Consider the following 23695-nt stretch of genomic DNA (forward strand, 5'->3'; position numbering starts at 1 on the left):
GGCTTTGGTAATAAATAGCTTCTCCTTTAATAAATAGCTTCTCCTTTAATAAATAGCTTCTCCTTTTAAATTTTCTCAATTATTGAATTGGAATTTCAGTTAGTTCCTGAATTGACCGACTTCAATTGGAATTGACCCCCTGATGTTCCATATCCCAGGCTCACCTTGTATGAGGTCTTTGGCCTGCTGTGAGACACTCCGCCAAGCCTCTCCCTCGAAGGAGAAGTCTCCCTGTTTAATCTTCTTCATGATCTCTTCAGCACTGGTGCGGGCCAGACTCTTCCCCTGACACTGGAACGGCACCTGACCCGACAGCATGGTGTACTGAAATATAATAATAATAAATATATGATCCAATATAATAATACATATTATGTTCCGTAATCCTACATGTAGCCTATATGTTGATATTGTGTATACTATGGTATGCATGTTCTCCATGCATGTGTACACATCTTTAAACCGTTAGCTTAGTAAATAATGTACCAGGTGTACTCTCACCTGATCTAAGCCTGATTGAGGTTGGCCTTGTTTCTAATGCCTCATTAAGCAAACAACATTTTTCCACTGCCTGTTTGTCTCTGTGGCTCTGTGACATGTGTGCGTGTCCGCTCCTCGGCTCACTATGCTTCCAGGGTACTCTGCCGTACAGAGCCTGGCCTGTCAGGAAGCATCACATCACGGCTCTGTACACACATTCAGCCTAGCCAGCACACTACTATACTGTACCCCCAGGGGGCGACGCAAAGAGAGAAGAGAAAAGAGAGAGAGGCTGCACACTCGAGAGGCCAAGTGGAGAAATCACTCTTCTTCCCTCCCCCTCTCTTCCTCAAGCTCAGTCTGATGAATAAAAACAACAACATCTGCTGAGGAAAATGAAACCCTTCTCAAATTCATAGACAGCGCTTTAAATGTAACGACCGACAGTCCATGACATCCGAGAGATTATCTAGCCATCTTTAGACGCTACACATAGTTTACATTAAGAAAACCTCATGTTTTGGGTTGTGATAAAAATGGACAATTGAAATGAGCATTGAAAAGGTTCCCAAACGGCAGACTGCAACCGAGGCCATTAACCCAGTCCACTCTGAGTAGGCCTGCAGCGGGAGGGCAGAGTGCTGGGCGTAGCGCTTCATCTACTGGTGAATATTAAAGGGTTTCAGTACAGAACAGAGCAGAACCCAGTCCACTCTGAGTAGGCCTGCAGCGGGAGGGCAGAGTGCTGGGCGTAGCGCTTCATCTACTGGTGAATATTAAAGGGTTTCAGTACAGAACAGAGCAGAACCCAGTCCACTCTGAGTAGGCCTGCAGCGGGAGGGCAGAGTGCTGGGCGTAGCGCTTCATCTACTGGTGAATATTAAAGGGTTTCAGTACAGAACAGAGCACAGCAGAGCAGAGCACCACAGGATAACAGAAGAGAAGCATGTTAACTGTACTGAATAAGACACATGGGTATCAGACAGGCCCTAACCACATAACACAATGCCACAGCATGCAGAGAACACCAGAACAGCGCCACATGTGAATGGCCTGGTCACACACAATGATGACACACAACTGCTGAATCAAGCTGGAATTTCTGTAGCTGATTCGAAGCGTCAATGAAATGCCAGATCTACGAGAAGTGCAGCTAATTGGTATAGAGCAGGAGTGTCGAGCTCATTTTGACCACGGGCTGCATTGTCTTCACCTAGCTCCAGCAGCCGCACTGAAAATGTGTTAGATTTTCTTGATATCAAAATGTGCAAAAAACAGACCTCTGTCCAATTTTCGATGCTCCCTGACTGTCTAGCTTTCATTTTGGTGTTTTTTAGCGAGCTGGAAAGTGAAGAGATTGTATAAAATGTAAGTTCATTATTATTTCTACAGTTTCAATTTGGTTGTAGTATTTGAAATATAGATTGAGGTAGTTTTCTCCCCCCAAGAAAATATTTATAAAAAATGTATTTATTTATATTTTACTCAAACCACCTGCGGCCGGATTAAATAAACTTGAGTTTGACACGTTAGAGGCCAAATGTTTATTTGGGACCGAGCAGCTCTCTCTCTCTCCCTGGGTGAAACTCGGTTCCCTTGGTTCCCCAACCTCTTTCTCAAAACGCATTGGAGGAGAAGTTCTGAGTGAAGGACCTTCTCCTTCAATGCATTTGAAGGGTATATGTATTCACTCCTCCGTACCCCCTCGGACCTCCACTCACCAGGATGACCCCCAGGCTCCAGAGGTCACATGACTCGTCGTAGCCGTCGTATTTGAGGATCTCCGGCGCGGCGTAGGCCAGGGTGAAACACGGCGTCTTCAGCAGCTGGTTGTCTGGGGGCTTCAGCCGGGCGAAACCAAAGTCTATGATCTTTATCTCAGCGTTCTCACTCTCATCTGTGAACAGCAGGTTCTGAAAGACGGGTTTCAAGAGAGAAACATGTTTGTGTTATTTCTACTCTGTCTAAATGTATCACTGCCATTGGCACATAGGTGGCCTTTCCTAGCCTTGTGACGGGGAAGGATGAGAAGCAACACTTCTGAGATGTCAGTCTCAGATCCACTTGCCCAAGTATTTGGTACTGTAATTTGATGTATTGATCACACACACACACACACACACACACACACACACACACACACACACACACACACACACACACACACACACACACACACACACACACACACACACACACACACACACACACACACACACACACACACACACACACACACACGGAGTGCTTCAGTAGTACCTCTGGTTTGAGGTCTCTGTGTACCACTCCTACATCGTGCATGTGGCTGACGGCTGACACCAGTCTCCTCATGATGCGGCTGGCCTCCGTCTCACTGAAGTGCTGTTTCCTCCGGATCCTCTCCAGCAGCTCTCCACCACGCAGCAGCTCCAACACCAGGTACGTATGCAGCTAGAGAGAGACAGAAAGATGGACTTACTCCTAGTGTCTCCAGAGAGAAGCATTACAGTGTACAGTACAATATAATGAGTCATGTTTACTATGTATTAATAGTTCATATGCGCATGGAAATATTCCTATAGATTTTGTAATTATATGTAATTATTTTGTAATTATATTAGATTTGTAATGATATCATATGCTTTACTGAGTTAATATGATCCGTCCTGCTCGGAGTGCTCTGAGCCAAGAATGTAGTTATACAAGAGCTGAAATAGTTTAGGAAATTCTAACAGTAGAAACCCTGAATCTACATTTACATATTCCTAACAACAATCCAGCTCTTACAGACTGAGAGATGAGGAACAGAGGGGTGAGGAGCGGGGGGGGGGGGGGGGGGGGGGGGGGGGGGGGGGGGGGGGGGGGGGGGGGGGGGGGGGGGGAGGAGAGGGGGGGGGGGGGGGGGGAGGGGGGGGGGTGAGGAGGGGGGGTGATGTGAAGTGCACACTTTGTGAAGGGTGTAAAATCGGGAGGCAGATTGGGAGAGGGGGGAGTTGAAAGGCGCAGTGAGGGGCTTTGCTTTGATCTAGGTCAAAGCCCTCACTCTGTCTGCATCCCAAATGGCACCCAATTCCCTTTTATAGTGTACTTCTTTCGCACAGGGCCCATAAGGCTATGGTCTAAAGTAGTGCACTATAAAGGGAATAGGGTGCCATTTGAGTCGCAGGCCTCTCTGAGGTACCAGTACAGTAACAATCCAGCAGAGCTCATCAGAGCTACTGGTGCTCCTAGGCCTGAAGTGCCCCAGCTAATGAACCCCAGAAATATCAGCCACACACATGAACACACACACACATGCATACACACTTGTTTGACCCAATTTGGATCAAGTAGTTTTTTTTTTTCCTCACTAAACTCAAGGCCCACATACAGAAATATGTTCCATGTGGGTTTGATGAATCTATACCTATAGTGGATGTACCTGTATGTGGTTCAGGAGCTGTACTGTACTGAGACAAATACAACCTGAAATATGAGGGGGATAGTATAGTGTTTATTATAGGACAATAGGAAGGAGAGAACAGAGGGAGAATGGGAGAATATCCCAGATGGAGAGAACAGAGGGAGAATCTCCCGGAAGAAGATAACAGAAGGATAATGTCCCAGGAGAAGAGAACAGAAGGGGAGGAGAGAACAGAGGGAGAATGTCCCGGAAGAAGATAACAGAAGGATAATGTCCCAGGAGGAGAGAACAGAGGGATAATGTCCCAGCAGGAGAGAACAGAAGGATAATGTCCCAGGAGGAGAGAACAGAAGGATAATGTCCCAGGAGGAGAGAACAGAAGGATAATGTCCCAGGAGGAGAGAACAGAAGGATAATGTCCCAGCAGGAGAGAACAGAAGGATAATGTTCCAGGAGGAGAGAACAGAAGGAGAATGTCCCAGGAGGAGAGAACAGAAGGAGAATGTCCCAGGAGGAGAGAACAGAAGGAGAATGTCCCAGGAGGAGAGAACAGAAGGAGAATGTCCCAGGAGGAGAGAACAGAAGGATAATGTCCCAGGAGGAGAGAACAGAAGGATAATGTCCCAGGAGGAGAGAACAGAAGGATAATGTCCCAGGAGGAGATAACAGAAGGATAATGTCCCAGGAGGAGAGAACAGAAGGATAATGTCCCAGGAGGAGAGAACAGAAGGATAATGTCCCAGGAGGAGAGAACAGAAGGAGAATGTCCCAGGAGGAGAGAACAGAAGGAGAATGTCCCAGGAGGAGAGAACAGAAGGAGAATGTCCCAGGAGGAGAGAACAGAAGGATAATGTCCCAGGAGGAGAGAACAGAAGGATAATGTCCCAGCAGCAGAGAACAGAAGGATAATGTCCCAGCAGGAGAGAACAGAAGGATAATGTCCCAGCAGGAGAGAACAGAAGGATAATGTCCCAGCAGGAGAGAACAGAAGGATAATGTCCCAGCAGGAGAGAACAGAAGGATAATGTCCCAGCAGGAGAGAACAGAAGGATAATGTTCCAGGAGGAGAGAACAGAAGGAGAATGTCCCAGGAGGAGAGAACAGAAGGAGAATGTCCCAGGAGGAGAGAACAGAAGGAGAATGTCCCAGGAGGAGAGAACAGAAGGAGAATGTCCCAGGAGGAGAGAACAGAAGGATAATGTCCCAGGAGGAGAGAACAGAAGGATAATGTCCCAGCAGGAGAGAACAGAAGGATAATGTCCCAGGAGGAGATAACAGAAGGATAATGTCCCAGGAGGAGAGAACAGAAGGATAATGTCCCAGGAGGAGAGAACAGAAGGATAATGTCCCAGGAGGAGAGAACAGAAGGATAATGTCCCAGGAGGAGAGAACAGAAGGAGAATGTCCCAGGAGGAGAGAACAGAAGGAGAATGTCCCAGGAGGAGAGAACAGAAGGATAATGTCCCAGGAGGAGAGAACAGAAGGATAATGTCCCAGCAGCAGAGAACAGAAGGATAATGTCCCAGCAGGAGAGAACAGAAGGATAATGTCCCAGCAGGAGAGAACAGAAGGATAATGTCCCAGCAGGAGAGAACAGAAGGATAATGTCCCAGCAGGAGAGAACAGAAGGATAATGTCCCAGCAGGAGAGAACAGAAGGATAATGTCCCAGCAGGAGAGAACAGAAGGATAATGTCCCAGCAGGAGAGAACAGAAGGATAATGTCCCAGCAGGAGAGAACAGAAGGATAATGTCCCAGGAGGAGAGAACAGAAGGATAATGTCCCAGGAGGAGAGAACAGAAGGAGAATGTCCCAGGAGGAGAGAGCAGAAGGAGAATGTCCCAGGAGGAGAGAACAGAAGGAGAATGTCCCAGGAGGAGAGAACAGAAGGATAATGTCCCAGGAGGAGAGAACAGAAGGATAATGTCCCAGAGGAATCTAGCTTCCAAATTCTTCTGCTCTGTTCTATCACTGACTTAATTAGGCTGCCTGTCTGACGTTAGTCTTGTCTCCATCACGTCAGATAGTGACTATTTCTGAAGATGGGCTTTTACTGGCAATGCTTGGGATACCAGGTCTCTCTTGTAAAATAGATTTTATCACAATGAGAAGAACCTGTATAAATAAAAGTGAAATGAAAATATGTGGTTGTTTTGCTTACTTCAGCTGAATCCAATGAGCGTCTGCTAAATGACTCAGATGTCATGTTTTCACTGACTGGATAGCATGATGCACTTATGTCTAACCAGAACAGCAAACAGAACAGGTGTTTCTTGCAAAAGATATGTTATCTAAATAAGACTAACCAGTATAAATATTGAGGTTAAAAATCCTTACCTGGTCATGGTAAATCTCGTGAGTCTTGATGATGTTGGGGTGGCCGTCGCAGAGCTTCAGAGCTGTGATCTCTTTCTGTGTCTGAGCCTCCATCCTAGAGGGGAGAGACAGGACACAGAGTCATCCCTGAACAGAAAGGAGCCTCCATCCTAGAGGGGAGAGACAGGACACAGAGTCATCCCAGAACAGAAAGGAGCCTCCATCCTAGAGGGGAGAGACAGAACACAGAGTCATCCCTGAACAGAAAGGAGCCTCCATCCTAAAGGGGAGAGACAGGACACAGAGTCATCCCAGAACAGAAAGGAGCCTCCATCCTAGAGGGGAGAGACAGGACACAGAGTCATCCCAGAACAGAAAGGAGCCTCCATCCTAGAGGGGAGAGACAGAACACAGAGTCATCCCAGAACAGAAAGGAGCCTCCATCCTAGAGGGGAGAGACAGGACACAGAGTCATCCCTGAACAGAAAGGAGCCTCCATCCTAGAGGGGAGAGACAGAACACAGAGTCATCCCAGAACAGAAAGGAGCCTTCATCCTAGAGGGGAGAGACAGAACACAGAGTCATCCCAGAACAGAAAGGAGCCTCCATCCTAGAGGGGAGAGACAGGACACAGAGTCATCCCTGAACAGAAAGGAGCCTCCATCCTAGAGGGGAGAGACAGGACACAGAGTCATCCCAGAACAGAAAGGAGCCTCCATCCTAGAGGGGAGAGACAGGACACAGAGTCATCCCAGAACAGAAAGGAGCCTCCATCCTAGAGAGGAGAGACAGAACACAGAGTCATCCCTGTAGAGGGGAGAGACAGGACACAGAGTCATCCCAGAACAGAAAGGAGCCTCCATTCTAGAGGGGAGAGACAGAACACATGGTGACAGAGAGTGTCATCAGCCTCCCAAGTGGCCCTGCGGTCTAAAGCACAGCATCACAGTGCTTGAGGCGTTACTACAGACCAGGGTTCAATCCCAGGCTGTCCGATAGGGCGGCACACAATTGTCACAGCATCGTCCGGGTTAGGGGAGGGTTTGGCCGGGGGGGGGTGCTTTACTTGGCTCATCATGCTCTAGCGACTCCTTGTGCTGGACCCGGCGTCTGCAGGCTGACGTCGGACGTCAGTTGAACGGTGTTTCCTCTGACACATTGGTGCGGGCTGGGTTCCGGGTTAAACGGGCGGGTGTTAAGGAGCGCGGTCTGGCGGGTCATGTTTCGGAGCCCGTTGGGGAGTTGCAGCGATGAGACAAGATCACAATTAGATATGACGAAAAGGGAGTAAAACACATTATGTATACACAGTACCAGTCAAGTTTGGACACAGCTACTCATTCAAGGTAGGGGTGGTAAACAGAAGATTTATTTGGTAAAATACCAAGTCCATATTATGGCAAGAACAGCTCAAATAAGCAAAGAGAAACGACAGTCCATCATTACTTTAAAACATCAAGGTCAATCAATATGGAAAATTTAAAGCTGGCTCTCATGAGGACCGCCATAGGAAAGGAAGACTCAGAGTTACCTCTGCTGCAGAGGATAAGTTCATTAGAGTTACCAGCCTCAGAAATTGTAGCCCAAATAAATACTTCAAGTAAGACACATCTCAACATCAACTGTTCAGAGAAGACTGCGTGAATCAGGCCTTCATGGTTGATTTGCTGCAAAGACACCACTACTAAAGGACACCAATAAGATGAAGAGACTTGCTTGGGACAAGAAACACGAGCAATGGACATTAGACCGGTGGAAATCTGTCCAAATTTGAGATTTTTGGTTCCAACTGCCGTGTCTTTGTGAGATGCAGAGTAGGTGAACGGATTATCTCTGCATGTGTGGTTCCCACCGTGAATCATGGAGGTGGTGGTGTGATGGTGCTTTGCTGGTGACACTGTCTGTGATTTATTTAGAATTCAAGGCACATTTAACCAGCATGGCTACCACAGCATCCTGCAGCAATACGCCAACCCATCTGGTGTGCGCTTAGTGGGACTATCATTTGTTTTTCAACAGGACAATGACCCAACACACCTCCAGGCTGTGTAAGGGCTATTTGACCAAGGAGAGTGATGGAGCGCTGCATCAGATGACCTGACCTCCACAATCACCTCAACCCAATTGAGATGGTTTGGGATGAGTTGCACTGCAGAGTGAAGGAAAAGCAGCTAACAAGTCCGCAGCATATGTGGGAACTCCTTCAAGACTGGTGGAAAAGCATTCCTCATGAAGCTGGTTGAGAGAATGCCAAGAGTGTGCAAAGCTGTCATCAAGGCAAAGGGTGGCTACTTTAAAGAATCTAAAATATATTTTGATTTGTTTAACACTTTTTTGGTTACTACATGATTCCATATGTGTTATTTCATAGTTGATGACTTCACTATTATTCTGCAATGTAGAAAATAGTAAAAATAAAGAAAAACCATTGAATGAGTAGGTGTGTCCAAACTTTTGACTGGTACTGTATATATACAATAAAAAAATAAGAATAAGAATGTCATCCCTGAACAGTAAGGTCAGTTTCACCACTACAGCATTTTCCTGTCAGGTAAAGTGTCAGCAGCTCCCTTCATCCTCCAGCAGCCAAGAGGTGTTATAATCACAGAGCAGTCTCCTGTAATAGTCTGCTGGCCTGCAATTGACATATATATAATATATATATATATATATGGTGTATGTATGTGTATATATATATATATATATATATATATATATATATGGGATGGCATATATATATACACATACATACACCATTTAGCAGTTTTGCATACATACACTTTTTATGTCTGGATGGACTGGCCAATCAAACCCACTAAAGAGCCATGCTCTACCAATTGAGCTACTGAGGACCACACGGACGTCCAGAGGACCACACGGACGTCCAGAGGACCACATTTACATCACAATGCCATCACATACAGTTAGCTAGTTAGCCAACCAACGCCCTCAGTGAGCTATCTCCGGGAAGGGCTGGTCTGGGCCTGGTACGTGTCAGTTTGGCCTGACAATAATCATACTGTATGAGCAGACCATTCAGCACCAACTGATCTGGGATCAGGCAGGACTATGGTAACAGTACCTCTTACTGACGATCTTCACAGCGTACATCTGTCCAGTCTTCTTGTGGGTGCACTGCCTACAGATAGAAAAGCTTCCTTCACCAAGGGCATTGTCCTTCAGGTCCATCTCATAGTTCATGTAAAACAGAGAGTCCTAAAGGAAGGGAAATCATTGTTTAGGTCAAATCAAAGCCATCTTATTACAACGTCTGTCTATACCTCATCACGCCTCAGACCAAGCAACTGAGTAACAATCTTATTTTCAATGTGATCCAATGCTGTAACTATATGTCATATGTTTACTAAATGTCATATGTTAACTATATGTTAAATGTTAACTATATGTTATATTAGAGACACCACAGTACACAGCCACACACATCAAGACTCATTATAGAGCTTAATGAAGCAAGGATGAGAGAGCAGAGGAGATAACAAACCCCCCCAAAAAAAACTTAGTTAATGCTGCCTAGCCTAAGTGTGTGTGTGTGGAGGGAAGAGATAACCCTATCCATCTAACTCTACTGTACACACACAGTAACACTGCTGTACCTTCAACATGGTGTTGCAGGCCACAGCAACCCTGAACCCCCACCCAGCTGTGTGTGTGTGTGTTGTACCTTAATCATGGCGCTGCGGGCCACAGCAGCAGACCCTGGTCTCTGTGATCTTGATCCTCCACACAGCTGCAGCGTGTCATCCATCACAGCATTTCTCTTGAACAAGATGGAGGGGGCCATGAACGAGTAGCCCTGTAACCAGGAGACACAGAGAGAGATGAAGCAGGAGGGGTCCATGAACGAGTAGCCCTGTAACCAGGAGACACAGAGAGAGATGAAGCAGGAGGGGGCCATGAACGAGTAGCCCTGTAACCAGGAGACACAGATAGAGATGAAGCAGGAGGGGGCCATGAACGAGTAGCCCTGTAACCAGGAGACACAGAGAGAGATGAAGCAGGAGGGGGGCCATGAACGAGTAGCCCTGTAACCAGGAGACACAGAGAGAGATGAAGCAGGAGGGGGCCATGAACGAGTAGCCCTGTAACCAGGAGACACAGAGAGAGATGAAGCAGGAGGGGGCCATGAACGAGTAGCCCTGTAACCAGGAGACACAGAGAGAGATGAAGCAGGAGGGGTCCATGAACGAGTTGCCCTGTAACCAGGAGACACAGAGAGAGATGAAGCAGGAGGGGGCCATGAACGAGTAGCCCTGTAACCAGGAGACACAGAGAGAGATGAAGCAGGAGGGGGCCATGAACGAGTAGCCCTGTAACCAGGAGACACAGAGAGAGATGAAGCAGGAGGGGGCCATGAACGAGTAGCCCTGTAACCAGGAGACACAGAGAGAGATGAAGCAGGAGGGGGCCATGAACGAGTAGCCCTGTAACCAGGAGACACAGATAGAGATGAAGCAGGAGGGGGCCATGAACGAGTAGCCCTGTAACCAGGAGACACAGAGAGAGATGAAGCAGGAGGGGGCCATGAACGAGTAGCCCTGTAACCAGGAGACACAGATAGAGATGAAGCAGGAGGGGGCCATGAACGAGTAGCCCTGTAACCAGGAGACACAGATAGAGATGAAGCAGGAGGGGTCCATGAACGAGTAGCCCTGTAACCAGGAGACACAGAGAGAGATGAAGCAGGAGGGGTCTATGAACGAGTAGCCCTGTAACCAGGAGACACAGAGAGAGATGAAGCAGGAGGGGGCCTTGAACGAGTTGACGCATACATAGGAAGAAGACAAGGTTTAATATGCACAACTGTCATTTGAAGCACAGGACAGAGACTGGTATACCCTTCACAGTATAGTGCCTACCAGAGACTGGTATACCCTTCACAGTATAGTGTCTACCAGAGACTGGTATACCCTTCACAGTATAGTGTCTACCAGAGACTGGTATACCCTTCACAGTATAGTGCCTACCAGAAACTAGTATACCCTTTACAGTATAGTGCCTACCAGAGACTGGTATACCGTTCACAGTATAGTGCCTACCAGAGACTGGTATACCCTTCACAGTATAGTGTCTACCAGAGACTGGTATACCCTTCACAGTATAGTGTCTACCAGAGACTGGTATACCCTTCACAGTATAGTGTCTACCAGAGACTGGTATACCCTTCACAGTATAGTGCCTACCAGAGACTGGTATACCCTTCACAGTATAGTGCCTACCAGAAACTGGTATACCCTTCACAGTATAGTGCCTACCAGAGACTGGTATACCGTTCACAGTATAGTGCCTACCAGAGACTGGTATACCGTTCACAGTATAGTGCCTACCAGAGACTGGAATACCCTTCACAGTATAGTGCCTACCAGAGACCGGTATACCCTTCACAGTATAGTGCCTACCAGAGACTTCGTTTTTTGTATAACCAGGCCATCCCATTACAGCTCAGTCAAGAACTAATTATAACCTGTCAATACTGTAAAAACTGGAGTGAGCGTGACAATGGCTGCCATTCATTGGTTGTCCATCTGTGCTCATTGTTAGAACTGTCATCTATGATGGGATTGGGATGTGCTGCCTGGCTCCAGCTGTGCAGGGCCCAGGGTTTACACGCTTATATGCGTGCGCACGCACACACACACACACACACACACACACACACACACACACACACACACACACACACACACACACACACACACACACACACACACACACACACACACACACACACACACACACTAAGAACCATGTATGGACGGAAGGATTGATGGATGGATGAATGGGGATGGAAGCATGAGAATGCCCAAATTGCCAGGCTTCAATATCTGATTGCTCTGCTGTGAAATTACATCTTGTCGGGGCTATAATTAATATACCACATCTGTCAGCCAATCAGCATTTAGGGCTCGAACCACCCAGTTTATAATGCAATTTAATTTTGTTTTGTGAGGCGAGTGGGAGAGCAGACCCCAGAGTTAAACGTTGTGTTCTCAGCAACTATCTCTATCTAACGCTAAGGCCTGGCTGTAAATTATAAAGACTAGCCTACAAATTCCAGTATATGTGAAAGTGGGGAAATAAAACAAGACAAGCCAAGATAAAGTTGGCAATCAGAGGTTTAAGGCGTAATTGAGGCAGACATGGTGATTCTCTGGAACCATAACCTTTTATTCCAGCAGAGAAAAAGAAGCCTACAAATTCCAGTATATGTGAAAGTGGGGAAATAAAACAAGACAAGCCAAGATAAAGTTGGCAATCAGAGGTTTAAGGCGTAATTGAGGCAGACATGGTGATTCTCTGGAACCATAACCTTTTATTCCAGCAGAGAAAAAGAGAGAAGCCCCTTTTAATGGGCCTATTGATCAGCCAGGCTCGAGGAGCCAGAAGGCATGGCAATCACAGCTGAGATTTCACGCAATAGACTACATCAATCAGACACGCGACCATAAGCTGGCATACAGCTGTATTCATAAAGCGTCTAAGTGTAGGAGTGCAGATCTACGATCCGGTCCCTCTGTCCTATAATTATGATCCAAAAAGAAAAACTGATCCTAGATCAGCAGTCATGCTCAGTGTGAAACGCTTTATGAATAGGGTCTGAAAGCCACATTATGGTTCAAAGCTATATCATAAATAGTCATTCACATCTGTTAGGCCTATCCAAACTGCGTATGGCTATAATTATGCTTTGAATGAAAAGCCCTTTAGTCAATTTGAATACCAATGTGCACACAGACAGGCTGGTATTGACCTTAAACGAGCTATTGAGGACACTTCTGTCCCACCTGAAAGACGCGGTCACAGTTCTGAGGCATCGCTGCAGGGGAGTAGGTGGGGTCCATTTCGGTGAACTCCTCCGCAAAGTTGCTGACATCCAGCTCATCCCTGATCACCGGCTTGAACGGGGCGAGCAACCGCTTAGCTGCCAGGTCCTCCCAGTTTATCTTCTAAAAGGAGAGAAGATGAAACCCAACAGAACGCTATAAAATCAGAAACCATTTCTCCTTCAAGCACCATTTTATCAACAAAGGCAAATATACTGTATGGTATGTACCAATAGACCTACAATATATATGGACAAGATGTACTCAATGTGTTAGAGGAGATACTAGCTCTGTCCCAGATCTGTTTGTGCTGTAACTCATATGGTCCTTAGCAATGACAATGTCCATAGGAGTTGGCTATGCAGCACAAACAGATCTGAGATCAGGCTAAGGAAATGGCGCTGGTACCATGTTAAGGAGCTGCCCCTCCTCTCTCTTACCTGGTAGAATGGATGTTTCTTAACGTTGTCAGCTCCGTCAGGCCCAGAGCCCAGTCTCTTCTTTGGGTCTTTGATGAGGAGGCGCTGGATGAGGTCTTTGGCCAGAGGGCTCATGTCTTTGGGGAATGGAGGGTCCTTCTTCGAGATCCTCCTGAGAGGTGACAGAAGTCCGGGTTGGACAGGATTTATATTATAATAATACATACATCAAGCAAATTCAAATCTGGACCTTTGAAGGCAGTACCACTGCTGATTTTCCTTCTTCCCCTGGAATCAGGGACTGATTTAGACCTGGGACACCATGTAAAGCAGAAAACCAGCAGCACTTGCGACTTCCAGGATTGGATTTGAAATACCCCTCACTGACATACAGTACATCAACAGGATGAGTATTTCATTCCAGAGGAAACACATGAAAGAATGAATGAAAGAACTTACAGTATTGTCAAGTGGTTGAGACAATCCAGAAAGACAGAAAACGAGAACACAGCTACCGTTCTATACAGTTAGTGGCCAGTTCTAGAACAATACTGTATTGTCCATTTTTTGGGGAGAACTTGGAAATGTGTCTATTTGTTTGATCAGCCCAAACTGATCACACACACACACACACACACACACACACACACACACACACACACACACACACACACACACACACACACACACACACACACACACACACACACACACACACACACACACACACACACACACACACACACACACACAACCAGGTACTTCTCGCTTGGTAAAGAAGACAAGTGAAAGATTGTTTTGTTTTTCAGCGTATCGGGAAATCGAATGGATGTCGAGTTCAGTTTATTAGCATCCCTAATAGCCATTGCTGATGCAGCAGTAATTATTTCAGGGGTCCACATGTTAGGAGATCTGGGGGAATACTTACTTGGCGATATCTGTATGAGAGTTCTGGTCTCCATCGACAGTGAATGGTGATCCACCCGTCATAAGTTCATACATTAATACTCCAAGGCTCCACCAGTCTACAGCCTGGAACACAGGTACATGTGGATGAATAAAGTGTTGAATCATTATTATGACAGAATATGATATAGGCCTACATACGTTCCAGACTGCCTACATTGCAGACGCGTTGTACAAATGATGCAATGTAGGCAGTCTGGAACAGCACCCCAGACACCAGAGGCAGCCTTCACAGGTGTGCAGCAGACTACACCCAGTTATTAGTGAGCTACACCTGTCTGTGTACCATTGTGCATTTGGGTCAAGTACAGTACAACATAACAAGGCCTCGGGGGGGTTCTAAATGATAAATTACCATGTCATGGCCAGCCTCTCCTCCCTCTGCGATCTCTGGGGCCATGTACTCAATGGTGCCACAGACAGAGTAAGTCCTCTCCAACTGGACAACAAACGGACAAAAAAAAAAGAAATAACCAAGATTAGATTTTTTCCCCCCTCTCCTTATTTGTCGTTCTCATCACTGACATGTTGAAACACACTGGGATCGACAGGAAGGAAGCTTGAGACTAGGACACATTTGATCAGTTCAGGGTAGAACAGACATCATTGTTGTGGAGAAGAACCTACCACGCGCCACTGAATAGATCACAGAACATGGCTCTCATAACGATCAGGCAATGAGTATACGCGACGTAACGATCAGACAATGTGTATATGTGACGTAACGATCAGGCAATGTGTATATGTGACGTAACGATCAGGCAATGCGTATACGTGACGTAACGATCAGAGAATGAGTATACGTGACGTAACGATCAGAGAATGAGTATATGTGACGTAACGATCAGAGAATGTGTATACGTGACGTAACGATCAGGCAATGTGTATATGTGACGTAACGATCAGACAATGAGTATACGTGACGTAACGATCAGGCAATGTGTATATGTGACGTAACGATCAGACAATGAGTATACGTGACGTAACGATCAGGCAATGAGTATACGTGACGTAACGATCAGGCAATGTGTATACGCGACGTAACGATCAGGCAATGAGTATACGTGACGTAACGATCAGGCAATGGGTAGGGGGACCTGGAGGGTGGCAGGGTAGGGGGACTGGAGGGTGGGAGGGTGGGAAGCCTGGATGCCTGGAGGGTAGGAGGGTGGGAGGCCTGAAGGGTAGGAGGTTGGGAGGTCTGGATGCCTGGAGGGTAGGAGGGTGGGAGGCCTGAAGGGTAGGAGGTTGGGAGGTCTGGATGCCTGGAGGGTAGGAGGGTGGGAGGCCTGAAGGGTAGGAGGGTGGGAGGTCTGGAGGGTGGGATGCCTGGAGGGTATGAGGGTGGGAGGCCTGAAGGGTAGGAGGGTGGGATGCTTGGAGGGTAGGAGGGTAGGGGGAACCTGGAGGGTGGCAGGGTAGGGGGACCTGGAGGGTGGCAGGGTAGGGAGCCTGGAGGGTGGCAGGGTAGGGAGCCTGGAGGGTGGCAGGGTAGGGAGCCTGGAGGGTGGCAGGGTAGGGGGACCTGAAAGGGTGGCAGGGTAGGGAGCCTGGAGGGTGGCAGGGTAGGGAGCCTGGAGGGTGGCAGGGTAGGGGGACCTGGAAGGGTGGCAGGGTAGGGAGCCTGGAGGGTGGCAGGGTAGGGGGACCTGGAGGGTGGCAGGGTAGGGGGCCTAGAGGGTGGCAGGGTAGGGGGCCTGGAAGGTAGTCGCGTCAGGTTGCACATCAGACAAGGCCTAAAAACACACACAGCACATACTCCTCCGTTGACTGCGTGGGATGCGTCACCAGCGCGAATGCACCATAACACTACAAGTAACCTAACCATTTTAAAGTACAAGACCACAAGCACAAGACTCCTCTGTGCGATAATGATCATATGGATGTGCGGTGTAGGCCTCTTGCCCCATACATCTGTAATACATACCTCATCAAACTCTTTGCTGAGGCCAAAGTCTGTAAGCACTATGTGCCCGCTGGAGTCCATGAGGATGTTCTCCAGCTTCAGGTCTCTGTAGACTATACCCAGCTGGAAAACATTCAGACAATTATAAGGCTTCAGGGGCTTAATTTATAAAAAGTTGCATACGCACATAATCATGCCCCAAAACATATGTGCTTTTTCACGCAAAAGTTGGCATTTATAAAAACTGGACTTTTTGTGCTTTTCCTTCCGGAAACTTTAGACCATGCGTACACACCGTTTCTAGTGGTTGAAGTATTGCATTGCAAGAAAGCAAAAGTAGCCTAGTAGCTTTGTAGCCTCGTAGCCTAGTAGCTTTATAGCCTTGTGCAAATGGGGAACACATGATGACTTATTCACAATAACAAAAAAACAGGTAGCTAAATATAATAACAAGACTCCATTGTTTGATGTGAGTGAGAAAATCTATTTCTTCTATCTCTGCATTCTAAAATAATTAGAAATCTATTTCCGATTATTAATTTCACTTCCATGATCATTGCAGAATAAATTCCTCACCTTTTCTGACTGTGATGGTTTTATACTCGCAAAATAGCCTATAGGCATACAACAAGATAGGATAGGCTACCATTCGTCCCACCTCTCATTTAATTGAACTCACTTCACAGTAGTAAACAGATAAGATACCAGTATTTCAAGTATATTGCTCTATGCGATCCGATACACAGTTTAACGGTAGAACAGACTGTTCACCTTTTCCATTGACGTTTGTAGACTACGTATGAATACTGTAATGTCAAATTTCTCCAGTAGCCTAGACAATATTTAATTTATAGACATAATACATATATTATAACCATTGCCCCTTTTCTGGCCATGATAAGTTAATATTCCCGAAGTAGCTTTAAAACAAATGACCATCTCTAATTGGGCCTTTTAGATAGGCTATTATATTTACAGGTTTTTGCTCTAAGCATCTGAAATGGAGCACGCTTTATAACATGCAGTATAAATTAACTGGTGAATTAAAGTGTGTAGGTTACCACTGTAGTCTAAATCTTTTTCAGAGTAGACAATGTTTCAGAATTCTTGGGCGGTGCAGCATATTTAGGTTCGGGAGAAAGTAAATGCAAAACATTATTGAATTCAAACAATCGGTTTACAGATCCACAACAATTTGCAATTATTTTTGTGTTGCAGAAACTGTAAAATGTCACTGCAAAAGAAAACATTCTGTCAACACCTCCAAAGACATTTGATAAAGTTCACCATTAATATTTCCTTCAGATATACTGTGTTGGCCTAATTCCAACAGTTCCAAAGTATTATTGTCACCATAAAAGGTGAATGATGGGCGTTTTTCAGACGGAGTTATAATGCTTGTTCACACACGTGCACAGTTTTACAACAGGTCTGATTTATAAACGGGAACCACGCAACAGTTCTAAATTAGGTCCATGTCTCTGTAGACCAGTGTTTCCTAACGCCAGTCCTCCAGTACCCCTAACGCCAATCCTCCAGTACCCCCAACGCCAGTCCTCCAGTACCCCCCAACGCCAGTCCTCCAGTACCCCCCAACGCCAGTCCTCCAGTACCCCCCAACGCCAGTCCTCCAGTACCCCCCAACGCCAATCCTCCAGTACCCCCAACGCCAGTCCTCCAGTACCCCCCAACGCCAATCCTCCAGTACCCCCCAACGCCAGTCCTCCAGTACCCCCCATCGCCAGTCCTCCAGTACCCCCATCTCCAGTCCTCCAGTACCCCCCATCTCCAGTCCTCCGGTACCCCCCATCGCCAGTCCTCAATTACCCCCCATCGCCAGTCCTCCAGTACCCCCCATCTCCAGTCCTCCAGTACCCCCCATCTCCAGTCCTCCGGTACCCCAACGCCAGTCCTCCAGTACCCCCAACACCAGTCCTCCAGTACCCCCTGGATATATATATATCTTATATATATATATATATATATATATCTTTTAAAAATATTTTCCTAAACCTCAACTTCTAAATACTCTCCTGCAACCCGCCTCACCCAATGTGGCGTGGATCTGCTTTTTTCTAAAGTATTTCTATGTACTTCGGATCTGGAATCCCTCAACTGAAGCTAGCCAGCTAACTACCTACCAGCTATCAGTTAGCAAACCATTGCTAGCGGTCATCTGCTAACCTTTAGCATGGAAACCTCTCGCCAGTTCGAACAACGTGACTCAAACCAGAGCATAATGGACCTATTTCTCTCCATATCCCCGGATTCCTACCGCAAACTCTGAACATTTTCATCTGGATCTTCGCAACTAGCTAACCGCAATCCCGGGTGACCACTCCTGGCTAGCGTTTCCATCCCGGAGCAAGCACCAATTAGCCTGAAGCTAGCCCGGCCAGGGCTCCTGTGCTACCACCGAAGCCCACTCCTGGGCTACAATATCCGGACCCCTTCTATTGCCGGTATGAGGCACGGAACCCCGCAGATCCTCTACGACTGGAATACCGACATAATCTGCCCGAGGACTCCAACAGGCCCCTCAGGCGCGACGCCCGCTGAAGGCCCATTCTGCTAACCTGTTATGCCTGCTAGCTACCTAGAGCTACTTGGAACCCTACTAATTCCACGACTGGTCTATCGACGTCACCGCACGGAGAGGCAAAAACAGACTTAACCCCATCGCGACGTCCCCCAAAGGCTAACTTGCTAGCCCCGGTCTGCTAACTGCTAGCTTGCCTGCCCCGGTCTGCTAACTGCTAGCTCGCCTGCCCTGGTTTGGTAACTGCTAGCTTGCCTGCCCCGGTCTGCTAACTGCTAGCCCCTGCTAACTGCTTGCTTGCTAACCCGGTCTGCTAACTGCTAGCTTGTTTAGCCCCGGCCTACTAACTGTTAGCTTGTTAGCATCGGCCTGCTAACTGTCTGAATCGCCGTGTCCCCAGTCAGCCCAACCACTCACTGGACCCATATGTTCACTTGGCTACGCATGCCTCTCTCTAATATCAATATGCCTCGTCCATTACTGTCCTGGTTAGTGATTACTGTCTTATTTCACTGTAGAGCCTCTAGCACTGCTCAATATGCCTTAACCAACCATGTTGTTCCACCTCCTACATATGCGATGACATCACCTGGTTTAAACGTCTCTAGAGACTATATCTCTCTCATAATTACTCAATGCCTAGGTTTACCTCCAATGTACTCAAATCCTACCTTACCTTTGTCTGTACACTATGTCTTGAATCTATGCTATCGTGCCCAGAAACCTGCTCCTTTTACTCTCTGTTCTGAATGTGCTAGACGGCCAGTTCGTATAGCCTTTAGCCGTACCCTTATCCTACTTCTCCTCTGTTCCTCTGGTGATGTAGAGGTTAATCCAGGTCCTGCAGTGCCTAGCCCCACTCCCACTCCCCAGGTGCTCTCATTTGTTGACTTCTGTAACCGTAAAAGCCTTGGTTTCATGCATGTTAACATTAGAAGCCTACTCCCTACACTCTGCCAACCCGGATGTCTTAGCCGTGTCTGAATCCTGGCTTAGGAAAACCACCAAAAACCCTGAAATCTCCATCGCTAACAATAACATTTTCCGCCAAGATAGAACTGCCAAAGGGGGCGGTGTTGCAATCTACTGCAAAGATAGCCTGCAGAGTTCTGTATTACTATCCAAGTCTGTACCCAAACAATTCGAGCTTCTACTTCTAAAATTCTTCTTCTAAATTCACCTTTCCAGAAACAAGTCTCTCACTGTTGCCGCTTGCTATAGACCTCCCTCTGCCCCCAGCTGTGCCCTCGACACCATATGTGAATTGATTGCCCCCCATCTATCCCCCATATCTCCCGGGTGGCGCAGTGGTCTAGGGCACTGCATCGCAGTGCTAGCTGCGCCACAAGAGTCTCTGGGTTCGCGCCCAGGCTGGGCTGGGTTCGCGCCCAGGCTCTGTCGCAGCCGGCCGCAACCGGGAGATCCGTGGGGCGACGCACAATTGGCATAGCGTCGTCCGGGTTAGGGAGGGTTTGGCCGGTAGGGATATCCTTGTCTCAGTATGTAAAAATGTAATAAAATGTATGCACTCTACTGTAAGTCGCTCTGGATAAGAGCGTCTGCTAAATGACTAAAATGTAATGTAAATATCTATCTTCTGAGCTCGTGCTACTAGGTGACCTAAACTGGGACATGCTTAACACCCCGGCCATCCTACAATCTAAGCTTGATGCCCTCAATCTCACACAAATTATCAATGAACCTACCAGGTACAACTCCAAATCCGTAAACACGGGCACCCTCATAGATGTCATCCTAACTAACTCGCCCTCCAAATACACCTCTGCTGTTTTCAATCAAGATCTCAGCGATCACTGCCTCATTGCATGCATCAGTAATGGGTATGCGACCAAACGACCACCCCTCATCACTGTCAAACGCTCCCTAAAACACTAATGCGAGCAGGCCTTTCTAATCGACCTGGCCGGGGTATCCTGGAATGACATTGACCTCATCCTTTCAGTAGATGATGCCTGGCTATTCGTTAAAAGTGCCTTCCTCACCATCTTAAATAAGCATACCCCGTTCAAAAAATGTAGAACTAAGAACAAATATTGCCCTTGGTTCACTCCAGACCTGTCTGCCCTTGACCAGCACAAAAACATCCTGTTGCGTTCTGCATTAGCATCAAATAGCCCCCCGTGATATGCAACTTTTCAGGGAAGTTAGGAACAAATATACACAGGCAGTTAGGAAACCTAAGGCTAGCTTTTTCAAACAGAAATTTGCATCCTGTAGTACTAACTCCAAAAAGTTCTGGGACCCTGTAAAGTCCAAGGAGAATAAGAGCACCTCCTCCCAGCTGCCCACTGCTCTGAGGCTAGGAAACACGGTCACCACCGATAAATCCACTATAATTGAGAATTTCAATAAGCATTTCTCTACGACTGGCCATGCTTTCCACCTGGCTACCCCTAATCAGGTCAACTGCCTGGCACCCTCCACAGCAACCCGCCAAAGCCCCCACCATTTCTCCTTCACCCAAATCCAGATAGCTGATGTTCTGAAAGAGCTGCAAAATCTGGACCCCTACAAATCAGCCGGGCTAGACAATCTGGACCCTCTCTTCTAAAATGATCTGCCGAAATTGTTGCAACCCCTATTACTAGCCTGTTCAACCTCTCTTTCGTATTGTCTGAAATTCCCAAAGATTAGAAAGCTGCCACGGTCATCCCCCTCTTCAAAGGGGATGACACTCTAGACCCAAACTGCTACAGACCTATATCTATCCTACCCTGTCTTTCTAAGGTCTTCGAAAGCCAAGTTAACAAACAGATTACCGACCATTTCGAATCCCACCGTACCTTCTCCGCTATGCAATCTGGTTTCAGAGCTGTTCATGGGTGCACCTCAGCCACGCTCAAGGTTCTAAACGACATCATAACCGCCATCGATAAGACATTACTGCGCAGCCTTATTCATCGACCTGGCCAAGGCTTTCGACTCTGTCAATCACCACATTCTTATTGGCAGACTCGACAGCCTTGGTTTCTCAAATGATTGCCTCGCCTGGTTTACCAACTACTTCTCTGATAGAGTTCAGTGTGTCAAATCGGAGGTCCTGTTGTCCGGACCTCTGGCAGTCTCTATGGGGGTGCCACAGGGTTCAATCCTCAAGCCGACTCTCTTCTCTGTATACATCAATGATGTTGCTCTTGCTGCTGGTGATTCTCTGATACACCTCTACGCAGACGACACCATTCTGTATACATCTGGCCCCTCTTTGGACACTGTGTTAACTAACCTCCAGACGAGCTTCAATGCCATACAACTCTCCTTCCGTGGCCTCCAACTGCTCTTAAACGCAAGTAAAACTAAATGCATGCTATTCAACCGATCACTGCCCGCACCTGCTCGCCCGTCCAGTATCACTACTCTGGACGGCTCTGACTTAGAATACGTGGACAACTACAAATACCTAGGTGTCTGGTTAGATTGTAAACTCTCCTTCCAGACTCACATTAAGCATCTCCAATCCAAAATTAAATCTAGAATTGGCTTCCTATATCACAACAAAGCATCCTTCACTCATGCTGCCAAACATACCCTCGTAAAACTGACCATCCTACCGATCCTCGACTTTGGTGATGTCATCTATAAAATAGCCTCCAACACTCTACTCAACAAATTGGATGCAGTCTATCACAGTGCCATCCGTTTTGTCACCAAAGCCCCATACACTACCCACCATTGCGAACTGTACGCTCTCGTTGGTTGGCCCTCGCTTCATACTCGTCGCCAAACCCACTGGCTACAGGTTATCTACAAGTCTCTGCTAGGTAAAGCCCCGCCTTATCTCAGCTCACTGGTCACCATAGCAGCACCCACTCGTAGCACGCGCTCCAGCAGGTATATCTCACTTGTCACCCCCAAAGCCATTTCCTCCTTTGGTCGTCTTTCCTTCCAGTTCTCTGCTACCAATGACTGGAACGAACTGCAAAAATCTCTGAAACTGGAAACGCTTATCTCCCTCACTAGCCTTAAGCACCAGCTGTCAGAGCAGCTCACAGATTGCTGCACCTGTACATAGCCCATCTATAATTTATCCCAAACAACTACCTCTTCCCCTACTGTATTTATTTCTTTATTTTGCTCCTTTGCACCCCATTTATTTCTACTTTACACATTCTTCCACTGCAAATCTACCATTCCAGTGTTTTACTTGCTATATTGTATTTACCTCGCCACCATGGCCTTTTTTTTCCTTTACCTCCCTTATCTCACCTCATTTGCTCACATTATATATAGACTTATTTTTCTACTGTATTATTTGTTTATTCCATGTGTAACTCTGTGTTGTTGTATGTGTCGAATTGCTATGCTTTATCTTGGCCAGGTAGCAGTTGCAAATGAGAACTTGTTCTCAACTAGCCTACCTGGTTAAATAAAGGTGAAACAAATAAAACAATAAAACATCTGTTTCAGGGAAACGGGCCCTTAAAGTATGGCAGTTGAGATTACACACGATGATTAATGATTTCTAGAAAATTGCACCATTTACTGCAATTGCATATAGGCTAAAACTCCAAAACTATTGTACCTCAGGAATGACAAAACTGAAAGAAGACAACATCTACAGACACTCACCGTGTGTAGGTGCTCCAGCGCCAGGACTATCTCTCCACTATACAGAGATACCTCCTGCTCTTTGAACCGAACCCTCTGTACCAGGTGTGTGAAGAGCTCCCCACCGTTCACATAATCTGTCATAATAATAAAGAAACAGCTATGAACAATCCTGGATGTCTTGCCTGGTTGGATATTTTATTTCAACATAGCTGGTATAATTCCAGAGTCCAATGGGTCAGTCCAGTTCACTGTAAAAGGCGTCTACATGCTTCCCAG

General features: G+C 46.8%; 1 protein-coding gene across 2 annotated transcripts in view; it reads right to left on the reverse strand.

The window, feature by feature from the left end:
• Positions 1 to 23695, reverse strand: part of LOC139563438 (ribosomal protein S6 kinase alpha-5-like) — a 59005-nt gene that overhangs the window by 9999 nt on the left and 25311 nt on the right. For both annotated transcript variants that reach the window (XR_011672562.1, XM_071382109.1), the window contains exons 4-15: positions 23438 to 23553; positions 16333 to 16434; positions 14761 to 14844; positions 14368 to 14471; positions 13461 to 13611; positions 12982 to 13143; positions 9861 to 9992; positions 9261 to 9394; positions 6200 to 6293; positions 2740 to 2910; positions 2202 to 2393; positions 165 to 324 (exon numbers count right to left, since the gene is read on the reverse strand). Coding sequence is in view for 1 of the 2 variants with exons in the window: in XM_071382109.1 (XP_071238210.1) it covers positions 165 to 324; positions 2202 to 2393; positions 2740 to 2910; positions 6200 to 6293; positions 9261 to 9394; positions 9861 to 9992; positions 12982 to 13143; positions 13461 to 13611; positions 14368 to 14471; positions 14761 to 14844; positions 16333 to 16434; positions 23438 to 23553 (1602 nt within the window). In the remaining variant the exon portion in view is untranslated. The remainder of the gene's footprint in view (positions 1 to 164; positions 325 to 2201; positions 2394 to 2739; positions 2911 to 6199; positions 6294 to 9260; positions 9395 to 9860; positions 9993 to 12981; positions 13144 to 13460; positions 13612 to 14367; positions 14472 to 14760; positions 14845 to 16332; positions 16435 to 23437; positions 23554 to 23695) is intronic.

Source organism: Salvelinus alpinus, chromosome 34 (assembly GCF_045679555.1).
Source record: "Salvelinus alpinus chromosome 34, SLU_Salpinus.1, whole genome shotgun sequence".
In the NCBI taxonomy this organism is placed as follows: Eukaryota; Metazoa; Chordata; class Actinopteri; order Salmoniformes; family Salmonidae; genus Salvelinus; species Salvelinus alpinus.